This window comes from Vidua chalybeata, chromosome 16 (genome assembly GCF_026979565.1).
Source record: "Vidua chalybeata isolate OUT-0048 chromosome 16, bVidCha1 merged haplotype, whole genome shotgun sequence".
NCBI classification, from domain to species: Eukaryota; Metazoa; Chordata; class Aves; order Passeriformes; family Viduidae; genus Vidua; species Vidua chalybeata.
Window position 1 is genome coordinate 6,435,282 of NC_071545.1, and position 12,853 is coordinate 6,448,134.

Consider the following 12,853-nt stretch of genomic DNA (forward strand, 5'->3'; position numbering starts at 1 on the left):
AGAATAGCTATATAATGCCTAAGGACTAGGAAAAAGGCACAAAGGATGGCACAGAGGATCAGATCTGGATTTTGGAACTTCTCACCTCATACAATTTTGGACACAGCATAAATCCTACTGTTTTCAGGAAAGAAGGCTATATGCCTGGCTGACTTGCCAGTAAACGTGTCACAGCACACATGGTCTGTTGCCTTTGACAGCTTTGTTCACTGTCATTTCAACAAAGAGGCCAAAACCTAATGGATGCAAATAACCAGCCCATAAAGCTGCTGTACTTGAGCAAGTTCAGGGAACCAGATAGGACAAAGAACAGACTTTGTGCATGTGGCACTCTCACTTTGAAAAGCCCAGAACATTTCCTAAGAGCACCAAGATGCACATTAAATTTAGGCCAAAACATTCTTAAAAGATAGAAGTAAGAATACTAAACCTGAAATGGAGGGTTGCACGTTTTTGATACAGCATCTTCTCCTTCCTTAGCTCTTTTATCTGACCTTCACACTGCAGTATAACAGGCAGACTTTTATAATCTCTCCATACAATCTTCACAGAAAAGTTTGTCTTCTTAGGCTGCACTCAGATCATGAGACCAGAACAGGAAAGGACAATTTCATCAGATTTACTGCATTCATATTCAGGAACCTCAGTATGAAAACCATGTTGTTCAACAGGCTGCAGCAAGGCTGTCACTTCACAGACAAATCATTCCTGCTGCAGTTTAAGTCCAGATCCCCATTAATCTCTCAGAGGATTAAAAGTGCCATCAGTAGAAAACTGACTCCAGCAGAAGACAAATGCCCCTTAATGTATCACTTGAGTGTCACCTACTTGCAACATAAGCAAGCTCTGGTACATAAACCAAACTGGATTTTCAAAGCATGGAAAAAGTATTTTCAAAGCTATGTTTAGAAAAACACTTTTTAAGACTTCCTGCAAGGTATGAATGGACCAAAGTAACTGATCAAAGTACATCTTTCAATGAGAAACTGATTACCCTTCCTGTACCACAGACATCAAGCAAAGCAAAAGCTATCTTAAGACTGGAAGGGATGTAGAGATTAAAATAGCATATAAACCAGGGCTGTTACCATGCTTACTAGCAGGCAAGAGATTCTGATTCTCCAGGACAGTATAATCTTCTACACCCCTCATACATCTTCATCAAGTTGTGAGTAACCACATCTCCAGCTCTCTTTCTAGTCACGCTGTCTCTCGTCACCCTCTCCTTCCTGACTGACTGTCTGGGCTCCCTAATAGATGAGAAGTACTCCAAACTTTGCCACACAAGTTTATGTTTTCTTTTTGAACCTAGAATTACACCGCAGCCTGTCAAAACAGACAGAAATAGATGCAGTACTGGAGGGGTCTAAGTTTCAACACTAGTAATAACATCTTTCAGGAAGAGAGTGCTGAGTCAAAAAAATTGCTTTTGTTTTTCTTTCTCACCGTTGGCAGATTTTGATAGCTGGCTGTGAAGTTAAATTCCTGTTTTGTACTCTTTATCTTAAAGCAGAGAAGTTTGGCTCGTTCATTATTCTCCAAATGAATCTCATTCTTCACAAGCTGATTCCACAGAGAGATCATTTCACTGTAGCTATGCAGAACATTCCTCCCAAGATGATTAACTGTGGATGCCTGAAAAACAAAGACATTTAGGCTGAGCCAGGACAGACAGCATTCCATTGTGCAGCAGCACAGCACAGAGGTGACAGAATGATAATTTACAAGAACTATTAGAAATGTGTGCCATCTTTTCCATTATCAAAATATTCCAAATCACCATATAGAGTTCAAAGTTTATTTTATCTCCTCCAAAAAAGGGAGAGACAAAAAGCTAAATAGTTGATGAACACTTTTTTTCTCATTCAAGAATATTTCTCACATTCCTCCATGGCTGTGCCTGAAGCAGTAGTGACCTAAGGAGGAAAAGCTGATAAAGGAACAGCTTAATCATAAACATAAGTCAAACTGCATAGTGACAGAAGTCTACCACATTGCCTAACGAACAGCAACTATGATTAAATCAGTTTTAAACCTCTACTGCATAGCAGAGTCTAAAATAAATTAGGAGGAAGCTTAGAAACCATAGAGTCAGGGCCTAGTGATAGCACAGAGCCCTGTCCCCAAAGCCATACACTCTGCAAAGCACCATGACACCAACCTGCAGGTATGTGGTAGCTGGTGTGTAAATGTGAACTTTTCCTTCCTTCTCATTGCCTTGATCTTTATAGAATAGTTCCAGTACAAGGTCTTTAATGGAGAGGGCTTTTCCAGCTGTCAGCTGGGATGTCAGGAAATAAGTAGAATGCTGAGGCTGGTGCAGTTTGTGAGCTGTGTACAGATGGAGCCATGGGGTGTCTATATTGAACCCACCTGCAAGGGACATTAATATTAAAGCTGACAGAAACATGAGATTTCAAACTACTTGGATTCTAAGTCCACATCAAGGCTGATAAGATCCAGGGGTTCCAGAATGAAATTAACATGCTAGTTATCAACCTTTTCTCTTCCAATTGCTAAGATCTCTGGGTCGTATATAACGAAATTAATTAGAGTAAATGGAACTGCTGGAAGAGGTCAGCCAGCCAGGCTGTGATAGGTTGGAGATTTTGAAAACTCAGCTAGACAAAGCCACAACAGATGTGATCTACTGCTAGAAACAGTCCTGACTGGAGCAGGAATCTGGGCTGGACGACCTCCAGGGTCTCTCTCTTCCAACAAACAACTTTATCATTCTGTTGCGCTCACGCAAAACTGCTCAGAAAAACCTGGCAGCAGCTTCCAATGCCTGCTTTTCTAATCACAGACTGGAAATGGTTTGTGGTACTTCACCTTCCCACTTCTTCAGGCCATTTCTGGATGCATCCTTCCACTGCAGCCCAGCCGCAAATGGTACATGGTCATTATACTGCACCTCAAAGTTGGTGCTGCTCTGCAAATACACCAGAGAGGTGTGCAAGTGCTGCAGCTGGGTTCTATAATTCACTTGTTTTTCCAGGACTTGCATGGTAAACTGGAAAAGAAGTGAAGCAAATTTAAATAAAAACAAGATCCCATTTTCAGGGCTGTATAAGTTACTCACACACACAGAAGCAGGAAGGTCACAGCTTCTGCCTTTGCACATTTGCCATTCACTATAGATTTTCATGCATGCTCACCAATACACTAAGGTTTCTTTAATATGCATTTGTTACAACTACAGGAAGAAAAATGCTGTAATATTCTGAGTTGTTATAACCTGCACCCTCCTTCTACAATGTGTCAGCAAAGCAGCTTTCATAAATTTCTACAATCATTTTATATGAATTAATAATGCAAAAACTTCAGAGCAAATTACACCTCAACTTCTCCAGTATTTGCAAAATTTATCTTTTAGCAATGTCATAGATCGCAGTGTCTCTGAGCTAAGACATCACCTAGCTCAAAATTATTAGGTCTGGGTACTTGTCTTATATTATTAGTACATACCACATTTACAAAAAAAAAAAGGTTGTAATAAAAAAAAATTCAAAATTTATTTTCTGTCTGTTAAATATTTGAAGTGAAGGTCTTACTTTTCAACCATCACTATTACCTCCATGAAATAGCTGACTACAGATGAACTGGAACTGTTCTTAAAGGCTTGGCTGATCAGCAGTTTCTTCTTGTTGTTTATTTCATCCCAGTGTTTCCCATAACTCACTTCCATCTGGGAGGAAATCCAAGATGCAGTTACTTCATGTTTCAGGTGAACCTAAAGAAGAGGGCATTGCCTTTTTGCTGTGATCTCTTTCTCATGCTGAGAGCCCTGAGTACAGGTGACACAGGGGTGCCCAGCACACAGAGTGCTTGGCTCAGCACCCACCTGGTGGCTGTAGGTGGGAGCCTGCACACAGTGAAACTCATGGCCCAGCTCCAGTCTGTAGAAGCCCCGTGCACCCATCTCTACTTGAACTTTCTGCTGCGTACTGCACTCGTGGCAAGGGGCTTTTGCCTCTCCTGCTCAAGTTAAATCACAAAGTTACTTATTCAAGTAAATCAGAATTAATATTTCAAAATGTTAATAGTATAAATCTGGCACTGGCTTCAAGACTTCTATTTTTCAGAACATGAAAGTGAGATTTGTTTATTTTTACAGCTTGTTTATTTATCCTATAAATCCAAAAGAAAGCACAAACTCCATTACTTAAACAGAATTTTACCTGATTGAAGTAAAAGAACTACAAACTAATCATGATCAGGCTTTGCAGCTTTCTTGGTACCACACAGTATTTGATCTCCAAGTACCTAACTGCACAATTACATAGCTATAGCCAGGCATCTTAAGGTAGTGTTTAAGTGTTCAGGTGTGTTTTGATTGTTGTTTATAAAATACTGTGATCAGCATGGCTTTTGTAGCAAAATGATGAGGTCATACCTGTGTAGGTTTAAGAAAACTTTATTACTCATATTGCTACATACTCTCTGAAGGTGCAACAGCGTTAGCATAAACAATCTCCCTATAACATTTATCATGCTTAGGTGCTACAAGGATTCAATACTTTGATACAACTGCACTGATGTTCAGCTGCTTTGTCCCACAAAATTAACACAATTCCTATATTGCAACCAGCGGAGCAAAGCCAGCTGCTTCCTAGAAACCACCCCTCATAATACTGAGTGCATGCATGCAATCATCTGAAAACACAAATTAATTAGGAGCAATTCTCACTGAAAAAGTGATTTTTAATCTAATGATGGATGTGCTTGTGAAAAGCCCATTTTAAAAAAATTGGTTTTATATGCAGACTCAAAGAGTAAAGTATATCCAACTGAAAAGAGGAACTTTCAAGTTTCAGATCATAGTTTAAAAATTAACTGAAATCTTTCTACTGTGTTGTAAGCACAGAGGCAAATCTTGTAGGAAAAATGAGAAATACAGAATACTTTTACTTTTCCTGTTTTTCAGTGTACCTAGGAGTCCATATTTTATCTGCAGACCATGAGACCACAGTCCTTCACGCTGCTGGAGAAGAGCGGTGGCGTGAACTCCAAGAACACCTGGAAGGTGGGTTTCCCCTTCCAACGAGTATTGTCTCAGCTTATCATCAGCCTTTTTCTCCAGAAGTGCTACAGAAAGAAGAGAAATGATTATGCAGTGGTAGAACTTGAAGTTCCTTCAGGTAGTTAAAGGAATACTACAGTGGGGAAAACCAAAAGGACATTCAGTCTCTCCATCATTATGAACTCCGTGTGTAGTGAACAGATAAAAAGACACAGAGCTGGATGTTCAGTGTCTCTCTCCATCTCCACAGACAGCCTGCAGACCACACTTCTCACAACCTGCTTCAAGCTTATTGCAATGCATGCAGCCAAAGCTGCTTCTCAAAGGAAATAAATTCAGACACACAGATCTTTTCATTAACTAAGCCCTAACAAGTGAACATGTGGATGTTCACCTCTACATTAAACTCAGAGCAGGCCTGTGGCTTTGCAGCAGCACAACCGGTGCAGCCAAGTTCTCAGGTGCTAGGAGTTTGAAATCAGACCAGAACTGGCTTGGATTCAGCCACTGGCAATCCATGTGAGAGCTAAAGATGAAAACTTCACCAAAAAATCATCTCCCAAAAAACAAACTGCCCTCTGCATTCCTTAGTCCCGTTAGTTAGCTGTGTTTGAAAATACTGTGTAACCCTATGACATTTCAGTCAAAAATTAGAGCTTTAGACATAAATTACTGGTTTATTTCATGGTATTATTTTAATTTTAATGTATTAATGTTATACAAATATTAAAGCTCTATTTCTGATACTTTCTCTTGTATTTTCCTCTTAGCTTATTTATGAGAAAAAAAGTCTTCAAGATTTTTAGAACAGCAGGTCCTAAGAGACATTCAGCTACAAATATGTGTCTCTGCATTGTTTAGTACTAACAAAAGTGAAAAGCAGCTGTTCTTTTTTGGCATGTTTTTATTAAGTAATTCCTTTTATCTTATTTCCTGTACCCTTTCCAACACTAATTCAAAACAGACTTTTGTTTTAAAATTTCTTTTATTCTGGAATAGATATATTTGTATTAATTTATGCAGGATAGTAATTTTAAAAAGCTGTGTTTATGGACTTGAAGGGAATTTTAGGAATAACCGTCCACAACCAGGCAACCCTAACAAAAAACGGCTCCAGAACTTGCATTTATATGGCAAATACTTACTGTCCTCTAACCTGAAAGAAATGCAGCATCCTTCAACAAATTATTCAAAGATACTGAAAAAGCTATCTTCTTGCCAAGCTGTTTAGTGATGTTTCCTGACAAAATGATAGGACTGCTTTGCTTTATCAGCTTTACCTCCAGCTGGGTCATGTATCTCTGCTCTCCACTCAGCATCTGCAAATCTGCCATTCCCTAGAACAAGCAAACAAATCAAAAAGCAAACCCCAAGCCACTCAACAACATAAGTTAAGTTTTAAGAAAGCAATAGTATAGACTTGGGTGTTTCATAAATGAGATGAGAGGAGGAAGAAAAAACATGTTTTTCTATATATCTAACAACAAACCTTCCACACCCCACAAAGCCTAAAACTTGCCATTGATAAATAATGAGGAGGAAGGATGGATTTGTTTTTCCAGTTATACAGAGGTCACAGTGGTGCAAGATGCTACTTCCTTCAGCTTCTGCTGGTTTTAGGATTGAAATCACTATGAATGCTACAATACCAGGCCAGAAATTAATAGGGTGTTACTGAAAATACTGGCAGTTTCACAGAGATTTAGGTTGAAATTTAGCACTGAGTCTATCTCATAAATATGTAATAAGGAGAACTGGTCATTTCTCTGATGGATTGCTCACAAAACTATTGCTCTTCATACATGCCTTTCTTTTCTGTGCTTTTATGGAAGTATTTATCCTAGAAGGGTGACCTCATGAAATGCAAACATACCTTAATGTAATACACATCTTGGTCATCCACTATCAGCTCCAGGTGTCCAACACGGGAATTTTTAGAAAACTCAATCCTCCCTTGGAGAAAAAGAAAACTCTTTACTTTTTCTTTACTGTTCAGTTATGCTTCATAAGACTGTACTTGAAATGATAGTTGTTCTTGTTATAAAGAATAGATACAGAGAGATTAAAAACATAAATATTACCTCAAAGGAAAAAAAGTTAGGGTCAGAATTTGCAAAGGCATTTTGCAAAGTGTCTTCAGAATAAACTAGTAATTTTGAAAAGATATTCTGAGAAGAATAATTGAGAGAAGCAATGAAGCTGTCCCCTACAAAAACAGCATCGTTCTGGAATTGATTTATGCATTTCCTTTAGGCCTGTGCTAAAACTTGTAAGTTGTGTTGTGCTGTGGAGACATTTCAGGAGCTCAGAACGCTGTTTGCACAGCTTTTGCACAGTGTTGGTAAAGCTTCCTTGTAATCCATTTGGAAATAACCAGGATCAAAAAAAAAAAAAAAAAAAAAAAAAAGGAGTGGAAAATTCTAAATCTGTGATATGGTAGAATACATCAACACAAAACATCACTTGACCAGCACACCAAAGAAGCTGAAATATGTTGTCTATATTATTACCATTAATTTATCAGTTTATATTTCCTCAATGGGTCTGTAGATTCTGTATTCTGTGTTACACTGTGATTAAAATGTTATTTTTTATTACCGTGCATGGCAATATCATAGTCAGTACTTCATTGGTTTAGCAACACATAACTTCATCTCATAACTAACAGAACACAGCAAATTGAAACAGTAAGGCAAGATCAGCATATGTAAAAGATGTCAGAACAATCCACCATATTCTTTAGCCTTCAATTCATCAATCCTGATAACAGCTTTCTTCTCTAACATGACGTTATGACCAGATACTGAACCTCTGTGCAAAATATAGTCATAACCAAAATGCAAACCCCTTTGGGAATGGGTGCTACCTAAAGCAGTAAACTGAACAGTTATCACATAATCATGTAGTTTCAGCATTACATTAGTGAGTGAAATATACTGATATCTTTCAGTTAGTTGTAATGCAGTTCTCCTAACTGATATTAGCTGATGATCAGGCTCTTAGTTGAAAAACCTACCATCAATCTCAATTTTTTTCTTAGGTTGTATAAATTGGATTCTGAATTTCTTCTGTGGGACACTAAAACTAAGGTCAACACCAACATCTCTTTTCAAGTCTGACTTTGGAGTCCCAAGGAAGAAGTGAAAGACAGCTTCACTAGGAATCCATGAATTCTCCTGAAAGAAAGAAAGGAAAATCACATTATTCATTGGCACACCATTTACAAAACAATCTGTCACACTGAGACAACAGATTGTTTGTGTGCACTGTTTTGTAGATAAAAAGAGTATGTACCTCCTATCAGCATCTGTAATTTGTGTTCAGCATATCTTCCCATATATTGGGAATGGAATGAATAGTAACACAGAACTTGGAATCCAGAGGGTTGAATATGCAGTACTGAGATATACCACTCTGTCACCAGAATTTCAAACTGAAACTAAAGCCAGAGTCCAGTGTGCCAGTGGTACCTGAGCTATGTAGTTATAGGCAGCTTCCACCACGTACTGCTGCAGGCCTCTGTCTTGTTTAGTTAATGTCACAGCCAGTCTCAAAGGTCCAGTGAGGGGCAAAACCAAACCACTGGCTGGGTCAGGATAGGACATTTCAGAACACAGCTGCCAGCCAATAATCTCAGATACTAGTGGAAGACAACAGTTGAACATTCAATTAAAACAGCAAACAAAGAAAACACAGAAATGAACATTGCACTGTAGACCTCTTAGAAATAATATGTGAAAAAAGAAACTCTAGTGAATAAAATTATCTGTTATGGATATTTCAGAATGCCTTTCTAAGACAAACATAATAACTGGACTCACCTTCTTCCCTAGTGCAAGATCTGGTTTCTGTGTGGTCTTGGAAGACATCTATATCTTCTGTCTCATCCACCATTCTGAAGTGGAGTTTAGAGCTGCAACCAAGAATTTTGAACAATAACTTAAAACCAATTGTGATAAAGTTACAGCAATATTTAAACAAAATTGTCAGTTATATTCAAGAAAGTTAACAGTTACTGTTTTTGAAGATGCTTGTGCTTAATCATACCTGAAATTAATTATCTCCATAGATTCTTCTGGAGTGTTCAAGAAAACTTTGAGCTCTTTCCCTTTCTTCACCTGGATTCCACCATCAAGACTAGTAGACGTCCTCATTCCTGTTAACCACTTTAGGCCAGCTTGTCCCAGAGACCCCACAATTCCCATTTGGACAGAAAGCTGAACAAATGCACTGTTGAAAGATTCATGTACATACCCTCCTATGAAATGCAGTTTCTTTGTAAAGCACTTAATTTAAACCTCTTCAATAAATACACAGCATTTGATGCTGTAACACAGCATATTCTATGATTAAATAATGAACTATTTTGTTTCAGGAAATAACTGAAAAGATTGCATGTACACCAACACACACTTTCTAACATGAATTATAGTTTTACTGTATCTCCTAAGGAGGGGATTTGAATGCAGCTTTCAGCATGAAATATTAAGAAAGGGAAAGCAATTAGAACTGAGTATTACAGGGCAAGTTTCTCTCTGTCTGTACAGCACTTAGTAAAGTTCAGTATGTACAAAAGCTAAAATAGCCAGGTAAAGAAACACAGGGTTAAATCCTCCATTGGTTTGTGCATCCATAACCTGTAACAGCATTATTTGATCCCAAGAAAAATCCACTTGTCACATGGAACACACTCCAAAAAATCACCTGCATGCAACAATTCAGGAGTTTGATTTAGAGCTAGAGAGGAATAGTCAGCTTAAGCCAGTACTGGAATAACACAGCAAGAGTTCAAAATCAGACAGGCAAGACAGGAAAGCACTGCTGCCCTCACACCATGGCAACCATTCAGCAACAGAAATATGATGACTGCTTTTGTTCTTCAGGAATCTCCTAATTAATTAATAGGCGTTCACACAAAACTTCCACATCAGGAATTGCTACTTTACATCAGGCACACGTGAAAGGGACACATTTGCAGCATTTAATACCTTGGCTTGATATATCCATTTAGAAAGAAATCAGACTGCTGTTTGAAATCGGCATTCCCTTTGATTTTTATGTTGATTACTGCTGAGGCATTGACTGCCAGTTGAACAGGAAAGCCTGAAATTGCTGGAAACTGCAGTTCTTCAGTGGCCAAGCTCATCCTTTTATTAAACTGGACCTCCTGCCCCTTGTGGTAAACAAAACCCAAACAAAACCCAGAATATTATTTTGCATAATAGAGTTAGCATTAAATAAATTTTCCAGATATAACTTTTGACTGCATCTGTCTATTGTAAAAGTGTTTTTACCTGAGCTGATCTGGGATATAAAGAAGAAAGCAGCCCAAAGCCTGTCTATGGCCATGGCATGAGTCAGACACCAGTCCTACTCCAGTTAAAAAAAAATTGCATTTAAGCAAGGATGGATTTGAATGAGAGAAGCAAGAAGGACCATTAGACAGCAGAACAAATCTTTGCCTAATGTACTGAATGTTGTTTAAACCAAATATACACTGGTGTCTTTTAGAGTTCAATTTAGAGAAACAACAAGTAATATTTTGTATCTTTAACATATCTGCGAGAAGGCAGTTTCTCAAGATATTTACTTTCAAATAGAAAAAAGGTTCCTTTTACCTTCAGAAGTTTGACGGCCAGCTCAGCCAGATTTAAGGAATAATGTTTCATTTGTTTTCTTAAATCTTCACAATCTAAGAAGCTAAGTTCATTTCCAAAGATTTTCATGCTTAGCTCACATTTCAGTGCCTCCTTTCTTACTGTTCTCTCAGTGAACTGACATGATAAAAAAAGAAATCAAAGGGAATGGCATTATAATTTCCTTTCAAACTCACAATAAACAATTCCTCAATGCAGGCTATGCTATTAGTAAAGAAACATTATGCTCCCTTTTACAAGTACTTTGGAGACCACTTAAGACCCTAGATTAGTAGCTGTTCTTTCCAGCTACACTTCAGCTCCACAGCACACAAGCTGGCTGCCACTATGAGCACTGGTCATAGTGATGACAGCCAAAGGAGAAGTATTACAATACATACCCACAAACAGATGAAAATTTGAAAAATACAATCTCAAAACAACATTAGGGATGCCTTGATTACTAAATAAACTGCTAGGAAGTAAAAAGTTTACATTTTCTGTCCTTACAATTCTATGATACCCCAGCAACACCACATGATCATGAGCTCACTCTCTAAGAAGAAACCCTAAGAAGATGAGTCCAAGAAGAGAGATGATCTAAGACAAACTAAATGAATCACAGTCCCTGATTTTTCCAGCTAATACATCAACAACTGAAGTCAATTCTCAGAGCTTTCCTGTTGTGTACATAAAACAAGCTCTCTCCAAAAATGAGGAAATTCACAAAGCATCAATGTAACATCTGACATCAAACTGGGAAGTCAGATTGCAAACAACAGGACTCAGGAACTCAACATCAAGCTGCTGATTACAGTGTCACAGCAGTCAATCAACAAAAGGACATCAGCATAAAGGGACCAGAGCTCAAAATAATGAGAGGAAGCCCAAAACACTGGTAACATAATCCCATGGCTGAGTGTTATTGTTTTGAGACAATAAAACAATCTGAAAAAAACCTAAAGATCTGGCTCTTTGCTGCTCCGTATTTTCTGCAGCTATTAAATTCTCTGCAAGTGGGCAGAATGAGTTACAGCTGCTTTATGCAAAGGAGTCGCAGCAATCCAGAGCACTTGTCCAATGTGAGATGGGGCCCTGTGTTTGACTGGGAAATGCCATTAATTTTTCTAAGATCTACAGATTCAGTTACCTTTTTGACTAACTCATTCATCTTACTGTATTTTCTACCAAGACAATTTTGGTTTGTTTTTCTCAGCTTTGGCTTGCCAGACTTGCTCACAAGATGATCAGAGGGGCTATATCGCTTCAAAGTCGGGTTCCTCTGCTTGACTTCCTCTGCTCTTTCCACTGGAGTTTCTGACTTGTGGCTTGCTTCATCAGTGTTTCCAAAAAAGTAGTCACTGAAAGTAGAAGATTTCGGCCCAAAACCCTTCTCTATGAGAGTTTCAGCATTCTCCAATCGTACACCAACCTAATGAAAAGCATGCAGCAGTGAAAAGCCTAACAGTGACACGTACAGGCCATGGCCAGTTCTAAAGCAGAAAACCAAATATTCAATCAGATGTTACCAACACAAAAAAATTGCCAAGCAAGATCACAGTCTACAAAGTTTAGCATTCTACCTCCTTCAGCATTCAATACTGGATATTTCAATATTAAATCTTCCCAAAACAATTAGATAGGTAAAGCTCAGTCCAAAATAAAAATCCTTTTTTCTTCATGTACTGAGGTCCATTTACACCATAATGGGCCAAAAGGGGATACTGCTATTTTGGCATGGTAAAAACAGTATTTTGGCTGGAAAACACTAACACATCCTTTTCATGCTCTGAAGTAAGATTCTGTTTGGAAATTTGCTTAAAGCAGAATTACTAACACACATAAATCCAGAGTATGTGGCACTGAAAAAAAAAATTGTTCCCTTGCAAGCTTAAACTTGAGATCTGAAGGCTACATTAAATGCTTTCTTTCTTTCATGTGCACATTGTTACCTGGTGCAGCAGGTAAAGATGATGAGGTCGCAGGCAGGTCATTGAAATGTTTCAAGCACTGGAAGGTCAATGGCACTAGAACTGTGACTTCAGCTAAGTACAAATGAGTCTATCTCTGTATTAAAGGAATGGTGTACCCAAGTCAATCCATTTGCCACCATACATCAAGAAAAGGAATCCTACTATCCTAAACAGGAGCTAGAGCAGTGTTTTAGGAAGCACTGACTTTAATGTTTCCTTTG

At 38.2% G+C, this 12,853-nt stretch overlaps 1 protein-coding gene across 1 annotated transcript in view; it reads right to left on the reverse strand.

Annotated features, from left to right (window-relative positions):
* The window catches only part of LOC128796330 (uncharacterized), a 71,680-nt gene that overhangs the window by 41,676 nt on the left and 17,151 nt on the right, over window positions 1-12,853 (reverse strand). Inside the window, exons 13-28 of the mRNA XM_053957869.1 lie at window positions 11,900-12,091; window positions 10,642-10,797; window positions 10,012-10,196; window positions 9,071-9,253; window positions 8,845-8,936; window positions 8,494-8,663; window positions 8,040-8,199; window positions 6,897-6,976; window positions 6,180-6,360; window positions 4,933-5,088; window positions 3,845-3,978; window positions 3,575-3,733; window positions 2,833-3,013; window positions 2,162-2,373; window positions 1,447-1,635; window positions 431-501 (exon numbers count right to left, since the gene is read on the reverse strand). Coding sequence (XP_053813844.1) covers window positions 431-501; window positions 1,447-1,635; window positions 2,162-2,373; window positions 2,833-3,013; window positions 3,575-3,733; window positions 3,845-3,978; window positions 4,933-5,088; window positions 6,180-6,360; window positions 6,897-6,976; window positions 8,040-8,199; window positions 8,494-8,663; window positions 8,845-8,936; window positions 9,071-9,253; window positions 10,012-10,196; window positions 10,642-10,797; window positions 11,900-12,091 — 2,501 coding nt within the window. The remainder of the gene's footprint in view (window positions 1-430; window positions 502-1,446; window positions 1,636-2,161; window positions 2,374-2,832; window positions 3,014-3,574; window positions 3,734-3,844; window positions 3,979-4,932; window positions 5,089-6,179; window positions 6,361-6,896; window positions 6,977-8,039; window positions 8,200-8,493; window positions 8,664-8,844; window positions 8,937-9,070; window positions 9,254-10,011; window positions 10,197-10,641; window positions 10,798-11,899; window positions 12,092-12,853) is intronic.